We start from the raw sequence: 24881 nt of genomic DNA, 5'->3' as shown, positions 1-24881 counted from the left end.
GGAATACAAGAAACAGAGGTTTCCAATAGGCTACCAGAATTGTCATAGTTTGCTCCTTAATCCACATAAATATGTTGACTGTAATGTGGCACATTACTGAAGATATACTGTCATTTATTTTTGAGGTGGACCACCATGGTATTGTGTCACATGATCTCCACTGCTTTGTTAGAAAGGGCATGACTTGGAAATAACACTACTCTTAACCAAAACAAATTAAAACAAAATTTCTTCAACCTCTTAGAACATCAACTTGACACTTCAAGGTTTAGAATGCATGTCTCTACCCCCTCTTGTGAGACATCTGTAAATAACAGATATGGTGCAGGGGACACAAGAGGACCTGTGTGCAACAGATTCCTTAAATTATGAAATCTATTGGAGGTAATGTCACCTGAGTATACTGTGATACCAGCTTTCCATTACAGAATAAGATAAGTGACCCGAGTCTTGGGTACAATGTTACAAGAGGGGCTGGAAGCCAAGGTAACTCTTATAAGACTGATATCCCTGGATGCTCTTAATAGTATAGTCCACTAAGGGATAAGATCTGGTTTGCCTCAGTTAATGATAAAACCTAGATACTGGCACAGATTGACAAAGTACTTGATGAGAATGTGAAACTAGAATTGAGACTGTTATTACCAACCAGTTGTCAAGGCACCTCAACAATCTCATACCTCTTGTAAATACACCGAGTAAATATTAAAGATGTTCTTTTCACAGGTCAAAACAGGTTCATGGTTTGGTATATCTTGTCTTACCGTGAAAATTAGAGGAATATCCCAAAGGACCAGTTCATGGGTACAGGAAAGTACACAGTGTTCAGGTCCTTGGTACTTAAAAATAATCCTTTTGAATAGTGGGGTAGTTGAAGGGTACTGTATCAATCTGAAAGAATACAAATAGAGTAAAGGAAAGTTTTGATGATGGGCCGAAGAGTCGATTCATATAGGTACAACAATTCGAGTCAACAAATGGTGATTGGAAGGGGAGTCACAGGAAAGATAAAACAATTATGATAGCGAGGTATGTGAAAGAGACTGGGATGAGATTTGGAACCATGAAAGCTAAGGTGGGACATTCTAACCATCTATAAAGTGAAGTGCCAACGTTGAATGCAAATGAGTAGTAAAAGGCTGGACCTATCGAGTATAACTGTGTAGTCTGTGAAATTTGCCTGAGATGCTGTGCTAAGCACATAGTGTGGTATATTAGTTTCATTATTTCATTTCATGTTAATTGCAATTAAAAAATTAAATTCTGATTCCGTCCTTGTACTTTGTCAAATTCTAAATATTAGATTAAACTTTAATCCTTGGCTATTACAGAATTGCGGAAATGATTCTCTCTAGCGTTGTATTTTTCTATAAAATCCATAAAAATTTCCATGCCAGTGCCTTCATCCCTGTTTTATTTATCTTTCGAATGAAGCGTTATTGTTACTGTATCTGAAAAATTATTATATTCACGGCAAATATGTTGAAAACACATACATTACCTTCTTTCCTAAGATTTTTAAATATATATTTTTTCATATAATTAAGTCTCTCAGCTACCATGTCATTTGTCATTTTCATCCTCTACCTTAATTATTAAACCTACTCTATGTTATTTTCTTTTATCATCAATTCACCAGAATTTATCTTTGTCATTACATTTCATATAGTACTTTATAACATCATTTAAAATAAATATTACAGTCAAGATTAGGGAGCTCAATTTTTTGGTTAATCGATTAGTCTCAGTAAAATAGCAAAAAACATGAAAACAAGAAAAGTTCATTCTATTAATCCATTTTAACAAATAAACAACGCTTAAAATATTTCAACAAATTATTATAATTTTCGTTTTGTTCCGCCCTCAAATAAAAATTTGCAATAATACTATTAGAATTATCAATCATTCGCTATAATTTTGATATGCAAAATATGCATCCACAGCGTAGAAGATGCTGTTGATTATTCCGAAGGAGCCAGCTGATAAAGCTGCATCTCTGATGGTTAATATCTTGTAAAAATCATCTGCTGTGTAAGTGTTAATCACAAGGCTTCCAGCGGTGATCATCATTACTGCCAGGCATACATTCATCATGGTCTCCTGCAAACAAAATGGAATAATTATCACTGCAGCAGCACCAATCAAGTGACAGTGTAATGTAATTAGACGGCCATAACAAAAGTCTTCCAGAATGGTTTTAAAAAAAATTTATTCTCTTTTTATCAAAACTTATAGCTCTAATATCACATTCTCTTTACAGCAATATAAGGTCTGTTTTAGTGGGTGGAGCAATAAACATTTAAAATAATTTTTATGTTTTGTTTATACTGTAGGCCTACTTATATGTATCTAAATGCCTCAAAACATGGAAGAGCCAATTGCTAAATTTCAACAGATAGATGAATCATGTATAGTATACACTAGGTGATGCCTTTTGCAATTAGGTCAAGTAACCCGTTAAATCTCACCTGACTATTACATTTGTCAACTTTGAGCAGAATTAGTAAAATCGGAAAAATATGACAAATTCGTAGATAATTTGTATTTTTCCTAACTATACAAACCTTAGCTATTTAATATGGGTTATAACTTCGGCGTAGCTGAAATGACGAGCCATTAGAATTTTAACGAGGGTTTACTACCCCACCGCTAGTTAGCGGGGAGTAGGGAGGGGTAGCTTGCTACCCCCCCCCCCCCTCACACACACCTCTGAATACTTCACTTTGCTTAGAGGTAGGACTTCGCGGGGGACAGGGCTGGCAGGCAAGTTTGATTAAATAGCTAAGGTTTGTATAGTTAGGAAAAATACAAATCATCTACGAATTTTTCATTTGTTCCGTAACGGAAATACAAACCACGCTATTTAATATGGGTGACTCACCCCTTAGGAAGGGTGGTAAGTCCCTGCCATACTGGCTTTGGCTTTGTCCGGGGACTCAAAATTTAAGTGTGTAAGTACTCAAGAAATAAGGAGTCCCTGCGCCTTGCTAGCATTGCTGTGTAACTGCTGCGGCCTACATAAGTTGTGTGTGAAGGTGAGAAGTTTGACTCGTCCTAGGAAGTGGACTTGGAGTTCTTCAGATGGAATTCTAGGCTAGGACTCTCCCAATACCACCTTGTCAGGGTATGGGGACGTGACAGTATTAACCTTAATACTAGGAACACAAGGAAGCATGGTTTACCTGCAGTGGTTTGAGGTCAGCTGTGCAGAAAACCCAGGATGCTGCTTTCTCCAAGGGAGGAGAGGATGAAGAAAAGAATAAGGGCCAGACAAACCTTTTCATTCATGCAGACTAAAACCTGGTAACAATACCCTCAACCTTCTGCTACCTGTCCATTAAGGAGCCTGAGGTTAGACCAGCTGTTGTGCAGCCACCACAGGGCTGATAGAGAACATATCGAGTCTCCTGTGTGTCACGTCTTGCAGGTAGTGGACTGTGAAGGTCGTCTGACGCTTCCACACCCCAGCTTGCAGGACCCGCGTCACTGAATAGTTTTTCTTGAAGGCCAGGGACGTAGCTATGCCCCTGACATCATATGCTCTAGGGCGACGTGACGGAGGAGGGTCAGGATTCAAGGCTAGGTGTATTACCTTGCGAATCCAGGCCGAGATGGTATTCCTAGTGACCCTCCTCTTCGTTTTCCCAGTGCTCACAAACAAGGCTTGCACCTCGGGACGAACTGCAGCTGTTCTTTTAAGATACAACCTCAGACTCCTTACTGGGTACAGTAGGAGATGGTCTGGGTCATCTGTTACAGAACGAAGACTCGAAACCTGGAAAGAGTCGAACTGAGGGTCCGGCACTCCCGGATTCTGAGTCTTGGCAACAAACTCAGGGACGAACCTGAACGTTACCTCCCCCCATCCCCTTGAATGGGCGATGTCGTATGATGAGAGATCATGAAGTTCGCCGACTCGTTTGGCCGAAGCCAAAGCTAGCAGGAACACCGTCTTCCAAGTAAGGTGGCGATCTGAAGCCTGGCGTAATGGTTCGTAGGGAAGTCTCTTCAGAGACCTGAGAACTCGAACCACGTTCCATAGAGTAGGTCTCACTTCCGACTGAGAGCAGTGAAGTTCATAACTCCGTATGAGTAGAGAAAGTTCCAGCAGAAATGTCCACTCCTTTGAGCCTGAAGGCTAGACTTAAAAGGCTGAGCGATAGCCTTTCACTGCCGAGACTGAAAGGCGCATTTCTTCCTGCAAATACACGAAGAACTCCACTATTGCTGGAATAGTGGCATCGAGTGGAGAGATAACCCTTCCACGACACCAACCACAGAAAACTCGCCACTTAGCCTGGTAGACCCCTGCGGATGACCTGCGCAGGTGTCCAGACATCCTATTCGCAACTTGCTGCGAAAATCCTCTCTCAGCGAGGAGGTGCTGGATAGTCTCCAGGCGTGAAGTCGAAGCGAAGCTACGGCTTTCTGGAAGATGTTGGCGTGTGGTTGTTTGAGTAGCTCGTGACGTGGAGGGAGTTCTCTCGGAAGCTTCGTCAGGAGTTGCAGAAGGTCCGGAAACCACTCTGCGTGATGCCATAGCGCAGCTATCAGGGTCATCGATAGATTGACCGATATTCTGGTCTTGTTGAGCACCCTCCTCATCCGACAGAACGGGGGAAAGGTGTATACATCGATGTTGTCCCACCGTTGTTGGAAGGCATCTTGCCAGAGCGCCTTGGGGTCCAGGACTGGGGAGCAGTGCAGCGGGAGCTTGAAGTTCAGCGCTGTAGCGAACAGATCCACAGTCGGGGAACCCCACAAGTCAGGACTTCGTTGGCTACTTGACGATCCAAAGACCATTCGGTACTCACTATCTGCGTCGCTCTGCTCAGACTGTCGGCGAGCACATTCCTCTTTTCTGGAATGAAGCGAGCCGATAGTGTGACCGAGTGGACTTCGGACCATCTCAGTATCTCTACTGCAAGATGGGATAGCTGTTCTGAAAAGGTACCTCCCTGCTTGTTGATATAAGCCACCACTGTGGTGTTGTCGCTCATCACCACCACAGAGTGGCCCGCCAGGACCTGATGGAACTTCTGAAGTGCCAGGAATACGGCCTTCATTTCTAGCAGGTTTATTTGGAGGTACTTTTCTGATTCTGACCACAGGCCTGAGGTCTTGTGGTTCAGAACGTGGGCCCCCACCCTGTCTTTGATGCGTACGAAATCAACATTAAATCCGAGGGAAGGACGAGAAGATCCACTCCCTTTCGTAGGTTCTCGTCTGCCACCCACCACTGAAGGTCCGTCTGTTCCGTAAGACCCATAGGGATCAGAGTATCCGGGGAATCGTGTCCTTGATTCCACCGAGACTTGAGTCGCCACTGGAGAGATCTCATTCTGAGGCGACCATTGGGAACCAGACGGGCCAGGGAAGAGAGATGGCCGAGGAGACGTAACCACGCTTGGGCTGGAAGTTCTTCTCGTTTGAGGAAAGGCCTTGCGACCTTCCTCAGCCTTGCTATCCTGTCGTCTGATGGGAAGGCTTTGTGGAGATTGGTGTCTATGGCCATGCCTAGGTATACCAGTTTCTGAGAGGGCTGCAGAGAGGACTTCTCGAGATTTACCATGATCCCTAGATCCTGACAAAGTTCGAGAAGCTTGTCTCGGTGGCGAAGAAGGGTTGCCTCCGAGTCTGCTAGGATCAGCCAGTCGTCCAGGTAATGGAGGAGACGGATACCGATCCTGTGAGCCCAAGATGATATCAGGGTGAAAACACTGGTGAACACTTGAGGAGCTATGGAGAGACCGAAGCACAGCACCTTGAACTGGTAGATCTTGTTGTCTAGGCAAAATCTTAAGTACTTCCTTGAAGACGGGTGGACTAGGATCTGGAAGTACGCGTCCTTCAGGTCTAGTGTACACATGAAGTCATGTGGTCTCACTGCAAGTCTGACCATGTCTGCCGTCTCCATGCTGAACGGTGTCTGTTTGACAAACCCGTTCAGGGTAGAGAGGTCGATGACTGGTCTCCAGCCTCCAGACGCCTTCTTTACAAGAAAGAGTCGACTGTAGAAGCCTGGGGACCCGTCTGCAACCTCTTGGAGAGCGTCCTTCTTCAACATGGTCTCGACTTCTGCCCGGAGGGCTTGCCCCTTACCGATCCCATGGTAAGGGAGCTCAATGACACTGGCTTCGCTGTCAGGGGAGGTAGAGATGTTGTGAACGGGACGCGATATCCCTGACCGATCACGGAAATCGTCCAGGTATCTGCCCTGAGTTGCTGCCACCTGGTCGCGCAACTTTGTAGGTATCCCCCCACTGGTGGACATGCAGGGGGACTGCCAATCCTAGCGTTTACGGCCTCGGCCGCTCCCTCCAGGATTTTTACCTCCTTTGGAAGACTTTCTGCCCTTCCTGTCAAGGACAGGAAAGGGCTTAGACACCTTTGGCTTTGCTGCTGTTGTCTTCTTCGCATTCTTAGCTGGACGGGGCTGTTGGGTTGCTGGAGGTTTGTAGGGCCTTGATGTCAGGCCCCTATGGACGAGGGAATCCTGGTTGGACTTCCTCCACCTCTCAGCAGCTAGCTCCACGTCCTTAGGCTCAAACAAACTCTTACCGAGTACGGAAGAATGTCCGAGCCTGCTAACGTCAGAACTGGGGATCTTCTGGTGAAATCTCTCAGCCACTGCGTCCCGTCGTTTCAGGATCGTATTGGCCCACAAGCTCGAAACTTGGTGGGCCAGAAACTCGATGGTCCGCGTGCCTGAGAGTAAGAATGTCTCCAGTGCCTTCCTGGTGCTTTCCTTGGACAGATCTTCAGACCGCACCAGGATGCCCAGAGACCCCAGCCAGATGTCAAGCCACGAGGTTGCCTGCATGGCACACTTCGCCACCTTCTCCTGGCTTAGGATCTCAGTAGCAGAATGAGAAATATGCCGGTTGGAGAGTCTCTTTAGAGGGATTCCTCCAGCGAGTTCTTCCACAGAATGGTGAACAGGAAGACCCAAACAAGTCTCTTCTAAGATCTCGAAATACCTCCTCTGGTGGACTCGAGGAGGAGGGAGGAGCTTGTAACCGGCACTGGATCTGTTGGAGGAGACAAGCTCAGAGAGCTGGCCTTCAACTTTGTCTCTGGCACTCTTCATCCCTTGTGACCAGGGCAAAGCTGCACTGGCCCTAAAGGGTTTCTGGATGCCATAGACTCGGTCCAAGACCGTGTCCTTACCCTCACGAGGAGGAATCTCTGAGTCCGGAAACCCGTTGAGATTTCTCATGAGGGTCAGAACTTGCCAGAACGCATGTTCTGACTCTCGAAGCTCTCCTCCCGAAGGGCTTGCTGCAAAGTCTCCCGTCCCCAGTGGCTCTTCCTGGGGGGGGACTCGTGGACATTCTCCGAAGGTCTAGCTGGCTCCTGTCTGATCCTTGCCGAAGACTTAGGTAAATTCTTCGAGTCCTTCGGCTCCCTCCTGGGAGAGATACAGGACTCTAGTAACAATGGATGCAGGCTCTTCTCTACCCCTGTGCAAGAAGACTTCTCAGGGAAAGGCGGAGTTTCCCCCATTGGTGCGATGGGGGAACGGATCGGCTCGTCCGACTCCCGAGGATGGGAAATCCTCATCCGCAGGGGAGGGAGAGAAAGTCTGGGGGGGAGAGGGAGCCTTGCACAAGGATTTCCGAGGAGATAGCTTAGCCCTCGGAGAAGTCACCACGGAGGGGACTCCTCTCTTCCTCTTCAAGGGAGAAGAAGCCACCACTGTTTTGTGACTCAGCTCAGATAACACAGGCTTAAAAGCCTGCATGAGAGCTCTGACTATGGTCCCAAACCAGGGCTGCTGGCTGACAGTCGCGCTGTCAGACACTCCCTCTGGAGGGAAGGGGATCGATCGATCCCTAGGAGCAGTCGACAAACGAGGGTTCGCCTGAAACGAAGCTGAAGAAAAAGAGTCCTTCGACCTGTCCCGAAACCCCCCCTCCTCCGGCGAGCGCGCTGTTCTGCACTTGCGAGGAGGAGAACGAGACGATGACCTGTCCGCCTGAAGCCCAGTGAAATCGTGTGCGAAATCGCGCTGCTGGTCGCGCGATGAGCCCTGCCCTGGTGGTCGCGCGATGAGCCCTGCCCTGGTGGTCGCGCGATGAGCCCTGCCCTGGTGGTCGCGCGATGAGCCCTGCCCTGGTGGTCGCGCGATGAGCCCTGCCCTGGTGGTCGCGCGATGAGCCCTGCCCTGGTGGTCGCGCGATGAGCCCTGCCCTGGTGGTCGCGCGATGAGCCCTGCCCTGGTGGTCGCGCGATGAGCCCTGCCCTGGTGGTCGCGCGATGAGCCCTGCCCTGGTGGTCGCGCGATGAGCCCTGCCCTGGTGGTCGCGCGATGAGCCCTGCCCTGGTGGTCGCGCGATGAGCCCTGCCCTGGTGGTCGCGCGATGAGCCCTGCCCTGGTGGTCGCGCGATGAGCCCTGCCCTGGTGGTCGCGCGATGAGCCCTGCCCTGGTGGTCGCGCGATGAGCCCTGCCCTGGTGGTCGCGCGATGAGCCCTGCCCTGGTGGTCGCGCGATGAGCCCTGCCCTGGTGGTCGCGCGATGAGCCCTGCCCTGGTGGTCGCGCGATGAGCCCTGCCCTGGTGGTCGCGCGATGAGCCCTGCCCTGGTGGTCGCGCGATGAGCCCTGCCCTGGTGGTCGCGCGATGAGCCCTGCCCTGGTGGTCGCGCCTGGGAGGATTGTGCGCAGTAGTAATTTCGCGCGCCCGCGCGAGGGTGATGGCGAGGGCGCGGGCGCGCATAGGCGATGGCGAGGGCGCGGGCGCGCATAGGCGATGGCGAGGGCGCGGGCGCGCATAGGCGATGGCGAGGGCGCGGGCGCGCATAGGCGATGGCGAGGGCGCGGGCGCGCATAGGCGATGGCGAGGGCGCGGGCGCGCATAGGCGATGGCGAGGGCGCGGGCGCGCATAGGCGATGGCGAGGGCGCGGGCGCGCATAGGCGATGGCGAGGGCGCGCATAGGCGATGGCGAGGGCGCGCATAGGCGATGGCGAGGGCGCGCATAGGCGATGGCGAGGGCGCGCATAGGCGATGGCGAGGGCGCGCATAGGCGATGGCGAGGGCGCGCATAGGCGATGGCGAGGGCGCGCATAGGCGATGGCGAGGGCGCGCATAGGCGATGGCGAGGGCGCGGGCGCGCATAGGCGATGGCGAGGGCGCGGGCGCGCATAGGCGATGGCGAGGGCGCGGGCGCGCATAGGCGATGGCGAGGGCGCGGGCGCGCATAGGCGATGGCGAGGGCGCGGGCGCGCATAGGCGATGGCGAGGGCGCGGGCGCGCATAGGCGATGGCGAGGGCGCGGGCGCGCATAGGCGGTGGCGAGGGCGCCGGCACGCATAGGCGATGGTGAGGGCGCCGGCGCGCATAGGCGGTGGCGAGGGCGCCACCGCGCATAGGCGATGGCGAGGGCGCCGGCGCGCATAGGCGGTGGCGAGGGCGCGGGCGCGCATAGGCGATGGCGTGGGCGTGCGGCGCGCAGGAGCTGGAACGTGGGGCAGGGTTGAAGGCTGGATGGGCGCTTGCGCGTGAGCAATCATTTGATCGCGCGGGCGCAGGAACCTGCTGAAGAGCCAGTGCGGGCGAGACTGTTGGGCGCGTGAGCAGGAGAAATGTCTCTAGCGCGTGAGCGTGGAGCGCGCGTATCTGGAAGCACAGGGTGAGGACGCGATTGTGCAGCCTCGTGATAGCGCAAAGGTGAATTGGCGCGCAGGTGGTGCAGGAACTGTCCCCTGAGGAGATCGTGGGCGCGCAACAGGATTCGGGCGCACAGAAGTGCGCAGTTTGGATGGAGAGTGCAGGGGTACCTGTGAGCGCGCGTGTGCTAACTTAGGTACCTCCTGGACTGTGCGCTGGAACGTAGGGGTGCTCTGGCGTGCCGGTGAGCGCTTGCGCGCTGTATCAGGAACTACTGTGACTGCGCGCTTAAACCCAGAAGTGCGCTGAGGCACTGGAGAGCGCTGACGAGTAGGAGAGCGCTGTAGCAGGAACAGATGAGCGCTGGCGCGCTATAGCAGGAACTGCAGGTGGGCGCTGGCGCGCAGGGGAACCCTGGCGCGTAGGAACAGGAACAGGTGCGCTAAGTCAGGAACAGCAGCAGCGTGATGGCGCACAGGGGGTACCTGGCGCTTAAGGGACTGAGGCGCAGTTTTGCGCTCCAGTCCCTTGTGCCCCGAACGGACCGGTGCCTGTGCAATGACAGGGTTAGAAGGCGCATATAGCGCATCAGCAGCCTTGAAGGGTGACTGCAGGTTAGCAGGTCTGGAGGGTGACAGGTCAGGGGGTCCCGTAGGACGACCTTCCACCGAAGGAGATCGCGAACAATCTCCGGAGAGATCTAAGGTGGAAGCTGACAGGATCGGTGTACTGTACGGCGAGTCTCCTCCGCAGAGGACTGCGGGGATGACGAGCCGAAGAGGCGCCTCCTAACTCCCTTGTGAGGAGAAGGAAGTCCTCTACGGCGAAGGGGAAGACGAGCCTTCCGCCTTATATGCCCTCTAGGGGCCGTGAGATCAGCAAGCTGACCATCATAAGGCCTCCGCAGAGGAGTCTCTGTAAGTGAACTCCCCAGAGGGGGAGAATCACTAACAGGAGAGACCGTAGGACTAAGTTCCACCCTCGAAGGATGTTCAAAGGGGGAAGCTAAGCCTTCAGCTACCTCAGCAACAACAGGAGCAGGAGTTTGATCAGACACACCGGAGGCCTCCGTTGCAACAACGTCGACGATAGACAGAGGATCTATGTCTGCTATCGTCGGCGATTGCTTAACAGCTGCTCCCAGTTTGATCATGTCAAACAGGGCTTCCTTGGAGGGCGAACCCTGAAGCTCCAAGGAAGCCCAAAGCTGTAACAAATTGTTATTCACAGAGAAATCAATATCCTCCTCAGGGGAGGAGGGGCAGCTGCCTCGCTATGGGAGGCAACTACCTCTCCCGCACCCCGGGATCGGTCAACAGAACTACAGCCTACGCTACCACTCGACGGCCTCTCGGAAGAGACCGATCGAGTGGGAGCTTCGGAGGAGGTTTGGGCTACGGAAGAAGGGGCCTTGGAATTTTCTCTCTTCAAGAAGCCTTTGAAGGAGGAAAATCCCTTTTGGACTTCTTCTTCCCGCGCCGGGCAAACCTCTCCCACTAGGAGGTAGACCACTCCCTACACTCACCGCATACATTACCACTATCACACCGTTGGCCCCTACAATGAGGACACAAGGTGTGAGGATCTGTGTCGACTGCCGACATAATAGTCCCACAAGGGCGGTCAGGTAATCCAGGACACGTACGCATTATTATTAATAGAGGCCAACTTCACACACTCTGTAGAAAAAGAGAAAGCAAAAACAGATTAATGGCAGTCAAATGAGGGTGAGAGAAGACACGTCTGTTCATCACCCGAGCCAAAAGCAAAGTGAAGTATTCAGAGGTGTGTGTGTGGGGGGGGGGTGTTAGTAAGCTACCCCTCCCTACCCCCCGCTAACTAGCGGTGGGGTAGTAAACCCTCGTTAAAATTCTAATGGCTCGTCATTTTAGCTACGCCGAAGTAATAACCCATATTAAATAGCGTGGTTTGTATTTCAGTTACGGAACAAACTATTTTGAGGGCTAGTAAGAGGATTTCAAGTTAATCGAATATGCAAAATTCTAAATTAGTCTTGTACTGTATTAAAAAAAAATAAGGCAACCTCTTAGGTATATACTGTAATCTTATTCTTTAATAATTTTCACAGGCTATTATTTCTTAAGCAATTAAGAAAGTCTTCCAACTCACATGTAATCACATCGTTTATTATAATGACGATCAGACACATTTGTGTTCAAGGTACATACATTGTCAAAAATTCTGTACATTTCACTTTTACTTATGGTAATCTTTAACTTAATAAAAGAGATATAGTAAAACCTATTTGGCTTCCTTTATTCAACTGTAGATCTGTGAAGTTGTCAGTTTTCACCCATTCAATTTGGAGAATATATTTTACAACTAGATAGGATATTATTTTCCATTGCAAAATCAAACACCACTGATATGAAAAAAAAATAAATTGGGGTTCTTCATATTATTAAAAAAATATGAAAATAAACAAAATATGCTCATGGGAGAAAATATTTTTTTCTTAAAATATTAATTCTTTCAATACTTAATCAATATCCATGTGCTATATGCTTAAAGCCTTATCATGTCGACATGAAAGCAAAAAAGATAAAAAGCGTTTCCTGGATTTTAACCAACCCATTCAAGGTACTTACTTGACCTAAATTTTCCACAACCCTTTGAAATTGTTTGGCTACTCTTAACGGTCAACAAAATGTCCTTATTTGACTTCACGTTACGAAGTCTATCTAGGTTACTTGTCTCTGCTAGGAGATAATTCTAATTTCAGTGATCAAATTAAGATCCAATATTAAGCAATAATGTTCAGTTGCAATAGTAAAAGAGAATCTAGGATTCTGGTCTGTCAGTAAGACAAAAAATCCTTTGCTTCTAATGGGACCAGGTTGCAAAGTATTGAACCTGTAAGGACAACATCCTACAACGCTTGTAGCCCTCTTTTTAGCATTATACATATTCTCTGTAAATACTGTACCCTGTAAATATTGTTTATGCATTTAGGCACAGAATCATCTGCCCTTCATTTCTATGTATGACTCATTATTATATGTCAAGTGTGGGCTTTTATATTAATCATAATGGCAATGTAAGAAAACACAAATGCCCCGCATCTCTCACCTGTTCGCGGTCAGTCAGTCACCTGCTCAGCGGGTTACTACAATTCCGTCAGCACAGGTCAATGTACTCTGCCCGTCTCAAAAATAAAGCCTCACTCGGCTATGGTCTGTCTTTCATACCTCACAACTGGTGACCCAGGTGTTTTCCCTTAACGGACTTACAACAGCTCGCGACCATTCACCTCAACACCATTAACGGACTCATCATGGTGCAGGTTATTTTGCGTCTTGGCGTTAGCAAAGTTTTGCTACGGAGTTTCCCTTAACGGACTCAAGACGGTGATTTTGACAAATCGTTTAGGCTCACAATTCCACATACCCCAACGCCACTAATTGACTCATTACGGCGCAAATCATTTTGCGTTCTGGTGTTTCCAAAAGCAGTTTTGCAATGGCAATTAGCAACTATTCGATGATTGGAATTTCTACTCCGTTAGCGGACTAAATACGGCTTACTACCGAGTTCCGGAGTGTGAGGTCAGATGACAGATTCAGACGTCGACAATACCTCACCCCTCGAAACCAAAGGGCACGGCGCGATATTCACACAAAAAACAAAAACGGCCATACAGATGTCGATGGAACATAAGTTACAGCTGCCTCCATTCACACCGGTCGCAGCAACGGTATGGTTTCAGCGTACCAAGTCCCACTTCAGGCTGGAAAATATCACCGAAGAAACAAGAAAATCAGACATGGTGATGGTGATGGTAATGCTGATACCGAACGCGTTCAAAAGAATTTCCTCCTGGCTGAAACAGAGACCGGGACCCATGAGGTACAGCGACCTTCAAAAGAAACTAACGGAGGTCTACGACCTATCAGTACCATTGAGGGTCCAGCGCGCCCTCGACCTGATGACAACACCCGTCAGTGACATCCATCCTTCAGTAGCCTGAGACGAACTGATGGACCTCCTCCACCTGAACGAGCTCGACAGCGATAGGCAGCCCAGGGAGATAAGCCTGTCAAGGGAGATCTTCCTCTGTTGCCTTCCCCAAAGCATCCGCGCCTAGTTGGAGGAAGCCGAGGACCTGAATATGATATCATTGATCACGAAGGCCCACAAACTCCAACCTTCCCAGATGGTGCTACTTCCACTAAGTCTGGGGAGAAAGAGGTGCGGAAGTGTGTCCAATCGTGCGCCCATCCAAAAAACTAGGTGGGCGACCACACCTACAAGCAACCGTAGAGCAGGCGAGGCCCGTTCACACAGGCTTCTACATCCTCGACGTCAACTCAGGAAAAAGGTTCCTGGTGGATCCTGGGATTACGGTGTCAACATTCCCGCCTTTGAAGGACGACCATGGCATCCCATCAGACGACAGGGCCTCCTTGGTTGCCGTGAACGTCAGCCCCATCACCTGTTACGGGATGAGGACACTGAAGATATCCATCATGGTCAGGAACTACAGCTGGCCTTTCCTGATCACATACATCAAGGTGCCCCTCCTGGGCGTCGTCGTCCTCGCTCACCACGGACTGCTGGTAGACATGCGTCGCAAACGACTAGTCGACTAGGGGACCTACCAGTCCGACCACCTCTCTAGCGGGCCCAGCCTTCCCAGGGTGTGCTCAGTCAAGTTCCACGAATACGGCCGCCTGCATCAGGAGATCCTGGAGGTCTTCAAACCCAAGTTCCACCAACAGGAGAGCGTCCCTGCCAAGCATATTCCACCATATCTCAACGACTGGCCCCCCAACCCACTGCAGGTTCCCACGCTTCCCGCCGCAGAAGCTCCAGGAAGCCAAGCGCGCCTTCCAGGAGATAGAGCGCATGGGAATCTGCAAAAAGGCGTCCAGCCCGTGGGCTTCCCCCGCTGCACATGGCTAGGAAACCCGACGGGAGCTGGAGGCCCTGCGGCGATTATAGACGCCTCAATCTAGCCTCGACACCTGACCATTATCCGTTGCCCAACATGCAGATCTCACCGGGGCCCTCAACAGAGCTATTATTTTCTCCAAGATGGACCTCTTAAAGTCATATTTCCAAATACCCATGCACCCCGATAAGATGCCAAAGACGTCCATCTTCACCCCCTTCGGGTCCTACGTCTTCAACTTGACATTTGGCCTGAGAAACACTGGGGCGACCTTTCAGCGTTTGATGGACAGCATTTTGGAGGACATCCTCGTGTTCTCCAAGACGCGGGAAGAACACCTGGGGCATGTGAGGACGATTCTGAAGCGACTGCAGGAGAACAGCCTCATGGTATGCTTCGTCATAAGCACTTTCGGGGCTAAGAAGGTGGAGTTCCTGGGCCACGAACTCTCAAAAAGGGGCGTGCATCATGTGACGTTGAAGGTGGATTCCATAAAAAAAGTTCCCGACGTCGACCTCCATGAAATCCCTTCAGGAATTCATCGGCATGGTGAACAACTACCAGAGGTTCCTACCCAACATCGCCGACGTGATGACCCCCCCTCCTCAACGTCCTGAAGGGGAAACCGAAGAAGCTACAGTGGGTTTCCCCTCAACAAGAAGCCTTCGAGCAAACAAAGATTGCCCTCTGGCAGTGTACCTTGCAGTCAGGCACTGCAAATACCTGCTGGAGGGAACCTCATTCACCATCCAGACGGACCACCAGCCTCTGGTCCACACCTTCACCAAGCCTAGGGACACATGGTCTGCCCGACAGCAAGGACACCTGGCTGACGCTCTGTCAAGAATCAGCATCAACTCCATCCACATCAAGGTGGACTACGAGGACATCGCCCAGGAACAAACAGCCGACTCCACCACAGCAGACGCGAGGTCCTCCTCGACCTCCCTTCAGTGGGAGGACGTCAAGTTACATCCTAACGGCTGCAGTCTGCTGTGCGATACCAGCACAGGCCACCCTCGACCTTTCATCCCACCGTCGAGATGAAGGCTGGGGACCAACCTGCACAGCACAACGGCCTACAACTCTGCATCCAATGGCATGGTCGAAAGAAGCCATCGGTCCCTGAAGGCGGCCTTAATGGCTCAATGCACAGACGAGCATTGCACAAGCAACTTCCCTGAGTCCTCCTCGGTCTTCGAACGGGCCCGAAAGCAAATGGCGACGCCTCTTTGGCAGATAAAATCTATGGGGAGACGCTCATGGTCCCTGGCGAGTTCCCCCCCCCCCCCCCAATCCAGATACCGAAGACATCAGCCTTGCCCAGCTACAGGAAAGGGCAGGAAAATTCACGCCCTGCCACAAAACTTACGCAGACAGGACAAAGCACTTCAGGCCTGCCTCGCTGGATACCTGCCGCTACTTCTTCATCAGACAGGACGGTCACCGGCCCCCACTCTCACGTCCTTATTAAGGGCCCTATCGTGTGCTGGAGCGGATATACCACTATGATATGACATTTCATGGTCAAAAACTTATTGATGCTTACCCAGATGTTGCCAATAGTAATTTCTGGGCTGAGCTTCATCAATTTCATTAATATGTGAGCCACAAATTCGGCAAAAAAAAAAAAAGAAAAAAAAATATCCAGAAACAAGATTCAGTCATGCTGAACTTTATACAAAAATCTTGTGTTAGATAACACTGGGTGTCTTTCTAAATGTAGCCTTCACACTGGCTTCCATATATTTCTAACACTAATGGTCACAAATTGTTCAGCTAAACACGTTTTCTTAGTTAAAGCACATAAAAATCCCATCAAAACAACTATACAACAAGGCTTACTAAGTATAGAAGAAGGCGTGTTTCGTAAGAGCAGTTTTAGATCTGATCAATGACTTACAATTATAAAACTGGAAAAAACTTCAAATGTAAGTGAATGTAAAGAAAATAAGACTTTTTTTTTTTCTTTCTTACTCTTGGTTTAGTTTGATTTCGGAGGATAAAATTGTGTGTGGTTTATTGTTTATAATTTAAATTATGCATATATGTATGGGGCATTAAAGTATAAGTACTTCAGGCCTCTAAGGGGCTTAATCCGGCCCTGGTTCGAAATTTTCTGATTTGAAAATACTTTATTGACATACAGTACACCATAAACACAAAGAAAACTTACAAATGATATAATTTACATAATAATAAGGTACTATAACCTGGTAGCAAGAATCACTTTGTAGTATTTAGAGTACACAAGCATTTCCGTGAACTAGGTAAAAACAACAAAAAGTCACTTTAAGTAATATATCCTAACGTGGCCGATCATTCACAGCACTATTCAACTTTGTACTTCATATCAGCCGTTTCACCAGTATCTGCAAGTAGTTAAAGAATCGTATTCATAAAATGAACCAAATGGCTATACTGGTTCAATTTGGTGCGACAGGTTGGTACGAATCAACTTGGGTGGTAGTACGAAACGACTTGGGTACAAATCGCTTTGGTACGAAATAACCTGGGGCGAAACTCCCCTACTAGGAAACGACTGCAAACCGACTAGTCTTTCCTTTTATAACACCAAAGTGCAGTAATGTAGTATAAAAGTAAGCAGATGTAAATCAAACATCCACCCTCATGCCAAAATATTCCAAGTTCTGATGTTCGATATATATTTCAAACGAAGTATCTTTTTTCCAAAAAGAAGTTGGGGCCTTCTTAAGTATGACAGGTTGTCCGTGATAAAATACTGAACCAAGAGCACATGATCACATCACTAGTAATGAATCTGGCTCCTATTGCCAAGGTTACTTTAGAAATACCAGCTTAATTTGCTTAAAATATTGCCAAGGTTACTTTAGAAATACCAGCTTCATTTGCTTAAAATATTGCCAAGGTTACTTTAGAAATACCAGCTTAATTTGCTTAAAATATTGCCAAGGTTACTTTAGAAATACCAGCTTAATTTGCTTAAAATATTGCCAAGGTTACTTTAGAAATACCAGCTTAATTTGCTTAAAAAGGCCATCCAGAGATGAATGATAACCAATACATCTCAAGGTAGTAGGTTGGCCAAGGCACCAGCCACCCGTTGAGATACTACCGCTAGAGTTATGGGGTCTTTTGACTGGCCATGCAGTACTACATTGGATCATTCTCTCTGGTTACGGTTCATTTTCCCTTTGCCTACACACACACTGAATAGTCTGGTCTATTCATTACATATTCTCCTCTGTCCTCATGCACCTGGCAACACTGACATAACCAAACAATTCTTCTTCACCAAAGGGGCTACTGCACTGTAATTGTTCAGTGGTAAGGGTAGAAGAGACTCTTTAGCTATGGTAAGCAGCTCATCTAGGAGAAGGACACTCCGAAATCAAACCATTGTTCTCTAGTCTTGGGTAGTGCCATAACCTCTGTACCATGGTCTTCCACTGCCTTGGTTTAGAGTTCTCTTGCTTGAGGGTACACTCGAGCACACTCTTCTATCTTATTTCTTTTCTTATTGTTTTGTTTAAGTTTTTATAGTTTATATAGGAAATATTTATTTTAATGCTGTTACTCTTCCTAAAATATTTTATTTACCTTTTTTCCTTTCCTCACTGAGCTATTTTCCCTGTTGGGGCCTCTGGGCTTATAGCATCCTGCTTTTCCAACTAGGGTTGTAGCTTAGCAAGTAATAATAATAATAATAATAATAATAATAATAATAATAATAATAATAATATTAAGCAAAGGTATTCAAGGAACACTGCAATTTGTGTGGAATAAAGGCTTTAAGAAGAACGAGCTGAGAGAACTATCTCCATAAAGGCAAAAATGTTGTCCAGCTAAATGGTTAGTCAGGAAGTTGAGTACTCAAACAAAGGAAGCCTAAAAGAAGAAAATATTTCAGCGTGAATTTCCTCGGTAACAGACACTGACAAACGCGATGTTTATTTACATTGGACATCAGTAGAGTCGAGGCAAAAATGAACATCTCTGCATGAATAACTAGCTGTCATCTTATCCCCTTTGATTTGGGTCATGTACCTTCTGTTCTTGGTAGCTGTTCATCTCCTAGACCATGACATTCCCCGCATTTTCAGCCATAACTTATTTGAATAAGTCACATTCACTGGCATCAGGTAGACCCAAATAGCCTCATCTTCAAAATTATAATGACGATGCCACAGATTCAACAGGTAGGTGAAGACCAGGAAGGAGAACCATACTCAAAACAAGACAAAATTAAAGAATTAAAACACTTCTTTAGAATATATTGATTACCACAAGTCTTAAAACTCGATGTCATTTTTGTGTGTACAAATGAAGAAGAAATAGACTGAATGTGCTTCTCAAAAGTGTATTTACTATCAAAATTCGCCTAAAATTTTAGTGTCGTATAGTCAAATAAACATTATCAATGTTGAGATCTGGACGTTGAGCCACTGTCCTTGACTTACACATACATATTTGAGTTTTGTTAGGGTTCAATTTCATGCCCCCCAATTTGCACCATCCATTAATTTTATCCAGATTTCTGCTTCATTTTACAGTAGTCTATTGGAAACGTCCATGCCTGATGATCTGCCAGACTGGGATTCAAGTCCCACTCATGCTTGATAGTTTCTTGTAGCGTCTACAACCTCACCATCATAGCGAGCTAAGGAGGGAGGATTGGGGGAGTCTATAGGTCTACCTGCTGAGTCATCAGCAGCCATTGCCTGGCCATCCCTGGTCCTAGCTTGGGTAGAGAGGGGACTTGGGTACTGATCATATGAGTCTCTAAACTATTTCCACTGTCATTCATGAGCGACCTTTAAACCTTAAGGGATTCAGCAACCTCAGATCTACATTCAGGTCATGAAATTGAAGCAAAGAGAGTAGCATCATCTAGATATGTAACATTTTTTTTCTACAGTAGACCAAACCACATATCATGAGTATATGTAGTTGAAGTAATTGGCCAAGAACATTACCCTGAGGAACACAAGATATTATATTTCTATACTCCCTATGGTGCCCATCAACAACTCTCTGCAATCATACTAAAAAATTTGATAAAGATGCTAAGAAAAGACCCACCAACTCTCAACTGTTTGAGTTTGAAAACAAGGGCCTCATGATTAACACAGTCAAAGGCATCACTAAAATCATGGCCAATCATATGAACTTCCTGATCACAATCAAAGGATTTCTGTACAACATTGGAGATTGTAAGGACATCACATGCTCCAAGGCCTTTATGAAAGCCATATCTATTTAGACATTTAGCTAAAAGACGTTCAAAAACTTTAGATAATATGGGAGTTATGGAAATTGTTCGGTAATCAGTTGTTCCAGAGCAACCACAAACACATTTACATAATGGAGTAAAATTACCAATTCTCCAACAAGTGTTAAAAGAACCTTTTCCTGCTAACTTTCGGAAAACAACATAACATAAAAGCTAAAAAATCACCAGCCTTTAAAAAAAAAAATATCATTTGGATCTATACCTCCATAAGCATCAAAGGTCTGTCAAAAGAGCTTGAATTTCACGAGATCAAAAAGCTAAACTAGTTACTTTGCCCCGGGTAAACAGAAACCAGGAAGATAGGGTTTCTCATTACTTTGCTTACTGTCGAACACATCAGTAAAAAGAGTTGCATTTTCCTTTGGATAGTGACAGCCTTCTGGTTTAAGTAAAGGAGGAACTGTTGTGTCTACACATAAGAGTGCAGATTCAGCTCCTATTAATGATGTAGAGTTGTCAATTAGTATACTTAATCATGATTTCACCATATACACACAAGAAATAAGTTTTTCTGCCTAAAGCCTCATAGAAACTGCACATGCAATACATCCATATAGGCATATTGCATCCACGTCAGGGGGTATATGCACGTCCATAGAAACTTTTAATCGTGTACATAGTGTTAATGATGGGATCAGTACTCTCAAGGTACTCTCTTTCAATGGACTCAACATTTTTACATAGATGGCCCTAATAAATAGGTTATATAATGTAGCAAGCTGTACACTTTTTGTTGCAGATGGCCTAATTTTTAGCTGGTTCTACCCCCAGCTGGGGTATCAACAAATCATGTCTTTTTTAAAGTCTAGACGGGTACTTTATTAGATAGTCTCTGGATATCAGGGTATAATTTTTACGATTATTGCTTTTCTCAACACAAATTCTCAGTTATAATGATGCCAATTATGAAAATATGTTAATGACAATGTTTTATTAAAACGACATTAGCATCATAAAACTGTTCTGAATGGTATTGTTATAAAAAAATTATATTTTGGCGGAGGATTGGTGAAAAGAAATATGAACTGTGAACAAGTATTTCTATACTTACGAAGCGAGTCTTCTGAATTTGGATGTCTCCAATAATATAAGAAATGAGGAATAAAGTAGAAGTCACAATGGAGAGGACACATGCTCCCCCGATGAAAAATATCCTTTCGGGAGACCCGTAAAGGCCACCGACAACCCCCTGACCGACGCTCAATATGATGATAGTGATCGCCTGTTAAAACAGAACAAATTAGAAATGTATGAGCAGTAACAAAGAGAATGTCACACACATGTAAATCTAATCTATCGAATCATGATATGCTAAGCCAAAAAGTAGTTAAAAATATACCATTAATCAACCTTGAAGTGTGAAGTGTTGTTCAGTATACTGTTCAATATTTTTTTTTTCTAAATTGTGTGTCACTTTACACCTCTGTTCTGCGCGTTACAAATGATTTTTACCTTGCAAGCCAGAGCCAAATTTCACAGTAACTACCATATACTTTTGGTTTTTCGTATACATTTTGAATCACTAACCTATTCCTCTTTACAATTTCAAACTTACAAGAGTTCCATTACTCAAGTTCAAACTAATACAAACATATACAAATTCTCATTGATTGGGGTTCTTGAGGGGAAACACTTGCCCATTAACGTGTAGCCTATCAGAAGAATTGCAGTTTCCCTTTGAATCACATATTCCTAAACCAAGAAACAAGTTTTTTTGAGGTTTTTCATTTTCTTACAAGATTTCCTTCGAGGTTCCTACACAACTAACTAATAGAGTAGGTTTTTTTTTTTTTTTTTTTTTTTTTTTACTCCAAAAACGTGGCAACCTTAAATATCACAAATTGAATAAGCTCGTCACAAGTACAAACAGGTAAAGGCCACCAATCTTATACAAAATATTTCATTAGCAGTGAACACGAATAATACAGAGTTCATTCCTTGAGTGAACTCAGACATGCTGTTGTCTCCTTTATAAGATTCTATGCTGTTGTGGTTTCTCACAAGACATAAGTAGGCCTAACAATTAAACAAAAAAGAAAACTTATGAAAATTTGGCTAAGAGCATCAGAATCAATCTGTCAATTTTGGAGAACTGAAAACTCGATACGTTTGGCAGAGAACTTGATTAAAATCATAAAATAATTACCACCAAGTGATTCATCAACTTACTATTTCGCATGCTTTGAGGAAACCAGTTGGTGTCTTAATGATGTCAAAATTAATTGGCATGATTTAACGTAATAATGAAACTTTTTCAGATCTGCTTCCAGTCTATACGGACACACTTTACAGGTAACTACCGATGCCTGAACAACAATGACCACGAATGAGGAAATCCTGTAATCTTTACTTTGATTGATTATGTTTGTCACTCTTGAGCCTTATCCATTCACCCCGAGTCCGATTAATATTCCGTACAGCTTTAACTATTAGAAAGGAACATGTATGGAATACAGACAAAATATATTATGAAATTTAATATCTCCTGATTTTGCTCTTAGATGCCATTAATAATGAGGGTTATTTCTTTAACAATTTCTTATGGGTTTATTGTAAGTTTTCCAAAGTTTTATCCAAGTGCAGAGATCGGAAGTCATTAATTCATTCTGAAAACGGGCTATGTCAACTGATAACCAAGCGAGTAAACGCCCACCGCAAAGTGTGTTAACAAATGATAGATAAGTTACTGATTACGCCTACTGTATTGTGTTCATTCGTTACTTCAAGTACTGAATAACAGGTGTTGTAAATAACTGCTAAGCCACGTGGTCTTGCGCACAAGCACTTATAAATACCCTGTATAAATATACAGTATGTATGTAAGTATGTATGTATGTGTGTTTATGCGAGCAAGTGTAAAATCCACCAGAGCTTACATATGATAGGAAAAATGAAAATATGAATTAGGGAAAGCACAGTACTTTAGCTTTACTAACATTTTCAGATTCAAAGATAAAAAAAATACATCATAATTTCGAAAATGGGATTCCTAACATTTTAGCTTTTTGATGACCCCATATAAGCTACACTTACGAAAAAGAGGATATTAAAGTATGAATGATAATAGAAAAAAAAAAAAATGACATTTATAGGCTACTAAAGTTCTTTACACGTAATTAACAAAGTATACCCTTCGAAATCGCACTTTTTGTAGTTTAGTTTTTAGATATTTGGCCACAATTAGAATAAACTGCATTCTATACGTTTGATATTTTATATACTCTCATAACTTCTAAAATAGCATTTATTAATTTAATTTTTCAGTGAGCAGTTATATAAAATATCGAAATTTTATTAAATTTATTCGAAAATGGGACGACATTTGAATAATATTCATAGAAATAGACTCAAGATAATCTTACATACTTCTCTATGATTGGACATTAGAGGGTTTTATAAAATGACATTCAGAGTGACAGATTCGTGGCAATTTATTCTAATTGAGTGAATTCATTTTCTACAGTAAGCATTAGGGGCTATTTATTCCTAAAGCCTTTATACACAGTAGAAAATACAAATTTTTTTTATATATATATATAGAATGGAGTTACTTGAAAAATACATATGGTAACCTGAAAGTAGACTTCCAAAATACTGAAAGTTAATATTTGCAGGGTTATCTAATAATCAAAACATTTAATGTACAAATATTAAGCATTCCTAATATTAATTTTATGAACAGGGCAAATTAAATGATAATGACGAGAAAACACCCAAGGGCAAGGCTTCCAATTAGAAGTCACAGGAAATCGTTCACAATACTATACCAAAATATTTGACTGGACCAAACTGAAAAAACTCCCAGTGTGGGGACGACAGACTACCCAAACCATTGCAAACATTTGATCATATGACATTACCCTAGCAAGCAGGACAATGCCCAAGAAACTGACCATATATACATATGATCAGCGCCCAAGACCCCTCTCCACCCAAGCTAGGACCAAGGAGGGCCAGGCAAAGGCTGCTGATGACTCAGCAGGTAGACCTATAGGCTCCTCCCACCCCCCCCCCCCTTCCTTAGCTCACAAGGATGGTGAGGTTGCAGCGACCAAAGGACCTAACAAGTTTGAGCGGGACTTGAACCCCAGTCTGGCGATCACCAGGTAAGGACATTACTAATAGGCCATCACAATCCTAATTGAATTTACACTTTAATACATAAACAAACAAGCTCAATAATAGCGTTAATTGGTAATGGGGTACTATATCATTCTAAGGTAATGGGTCAAAGAAATCTATGTCATCAACAGGTACTTTCGTGAATAACAAACATAATTTCTAGTACTGTGTTTAGTTTGAAGTTATGTTCATATTTTCTAATCGATCACTAAGATCAACTGAATGTTACACATACAAAAAAGAAAGGGACCTAAAATTTTGAAATTTAGTTTGCTAATACTGTATTTGCATACATATATACACAAATAAAGTACATATATATATATATATATATATATACATATATACACTATATATGTATATATACATATACATATATAAACATATATACATATACATATATATACACACATATATATATATATATATATATATATTATATTATATATATACTGTATATACATATACCTATATATATGTATATATATGCATATATATACATATACATATATACATATAAATATAATATATATATATATATATATATATTTATATATATACATATATATGTTTATTTATTTATCTATATACCTCCCTTATACAACAAATAGCAAGTGTCTGGCTGGCTATATATATATATATATATATCCATGTATATATACATACATGTATATATATATATATATATATACATACATACATATATAGCAATGAAATGTAACTATTCCAGTGCAGGACAAAGGCCTCTGACATGTCTTTCCGCTCGCGTTTGTTTATAATTTATCTATGAGTGTATATTCGCAAATCTTACTTTGGTAAACTAATGCCTTCTCTTTCTTCCCTTGCTTCTTTTTCAATCTCTAGGGACTCATTCTGTTATTCCTATTGTCCATCTATTACCAGTCATCCTCTTTATATGTCCAGCCCACGTTCATTTCTTTTTCTTACATGTTAAAATATC

General features: G+C 44.9%; 1 protein-coding gene across 1 annotated transcript; it reads right to left on the bottom strand.

Annotated features, from left to right (window-relative positions):
- Nucleotides 1–1769: 1769 nt before the first annotated feature.
- On the bottom strand, nucleotides 1770–22128 carry LOC137631717 (uncharacterized). The gene is made up of 3 exons (XM_068363599.1): nucleotides 21968–22128; nucleotides 20850–21020; nucleotides 1770–2100 (listed from the first exon to the last, which is right to left on the bottom strand). The coding sequence occupies exons 1-3, from the start codon at nucleotides 22025–22027 to the stop codon at nucleotides 1903–1905; spliced, it is 429 nt and encodes a 142-aa protein (XP_068219700.1). The 5' UTR covers nucleotides 22028–22128; the 3' UTR covers nucleotides 1770–1902.
- Between the last annotated feature and the right edge of the window lie 2753 nt (nucleotides 22129–24881).

This window comes from Palaemon carinicauda, chromosome 40 (genome assembly GCF_036898095.1).
Source record: "Palaemon carinicauda isolate YSFRI2023 chromosome 40, ASM3689809v2, whole genome shotgun sequence".
Lineage (NCBI taxonomy): Eukaryota > Metazoa > Arthropoda > Malacostraca > Decapoda > Palaemonidae > Palaemon > Palaemon carinicauda.
Note: the sequence above shows the minus strand (reverse complement) of the source record. Positions and strands in the feature narration are given on the sequence as shown.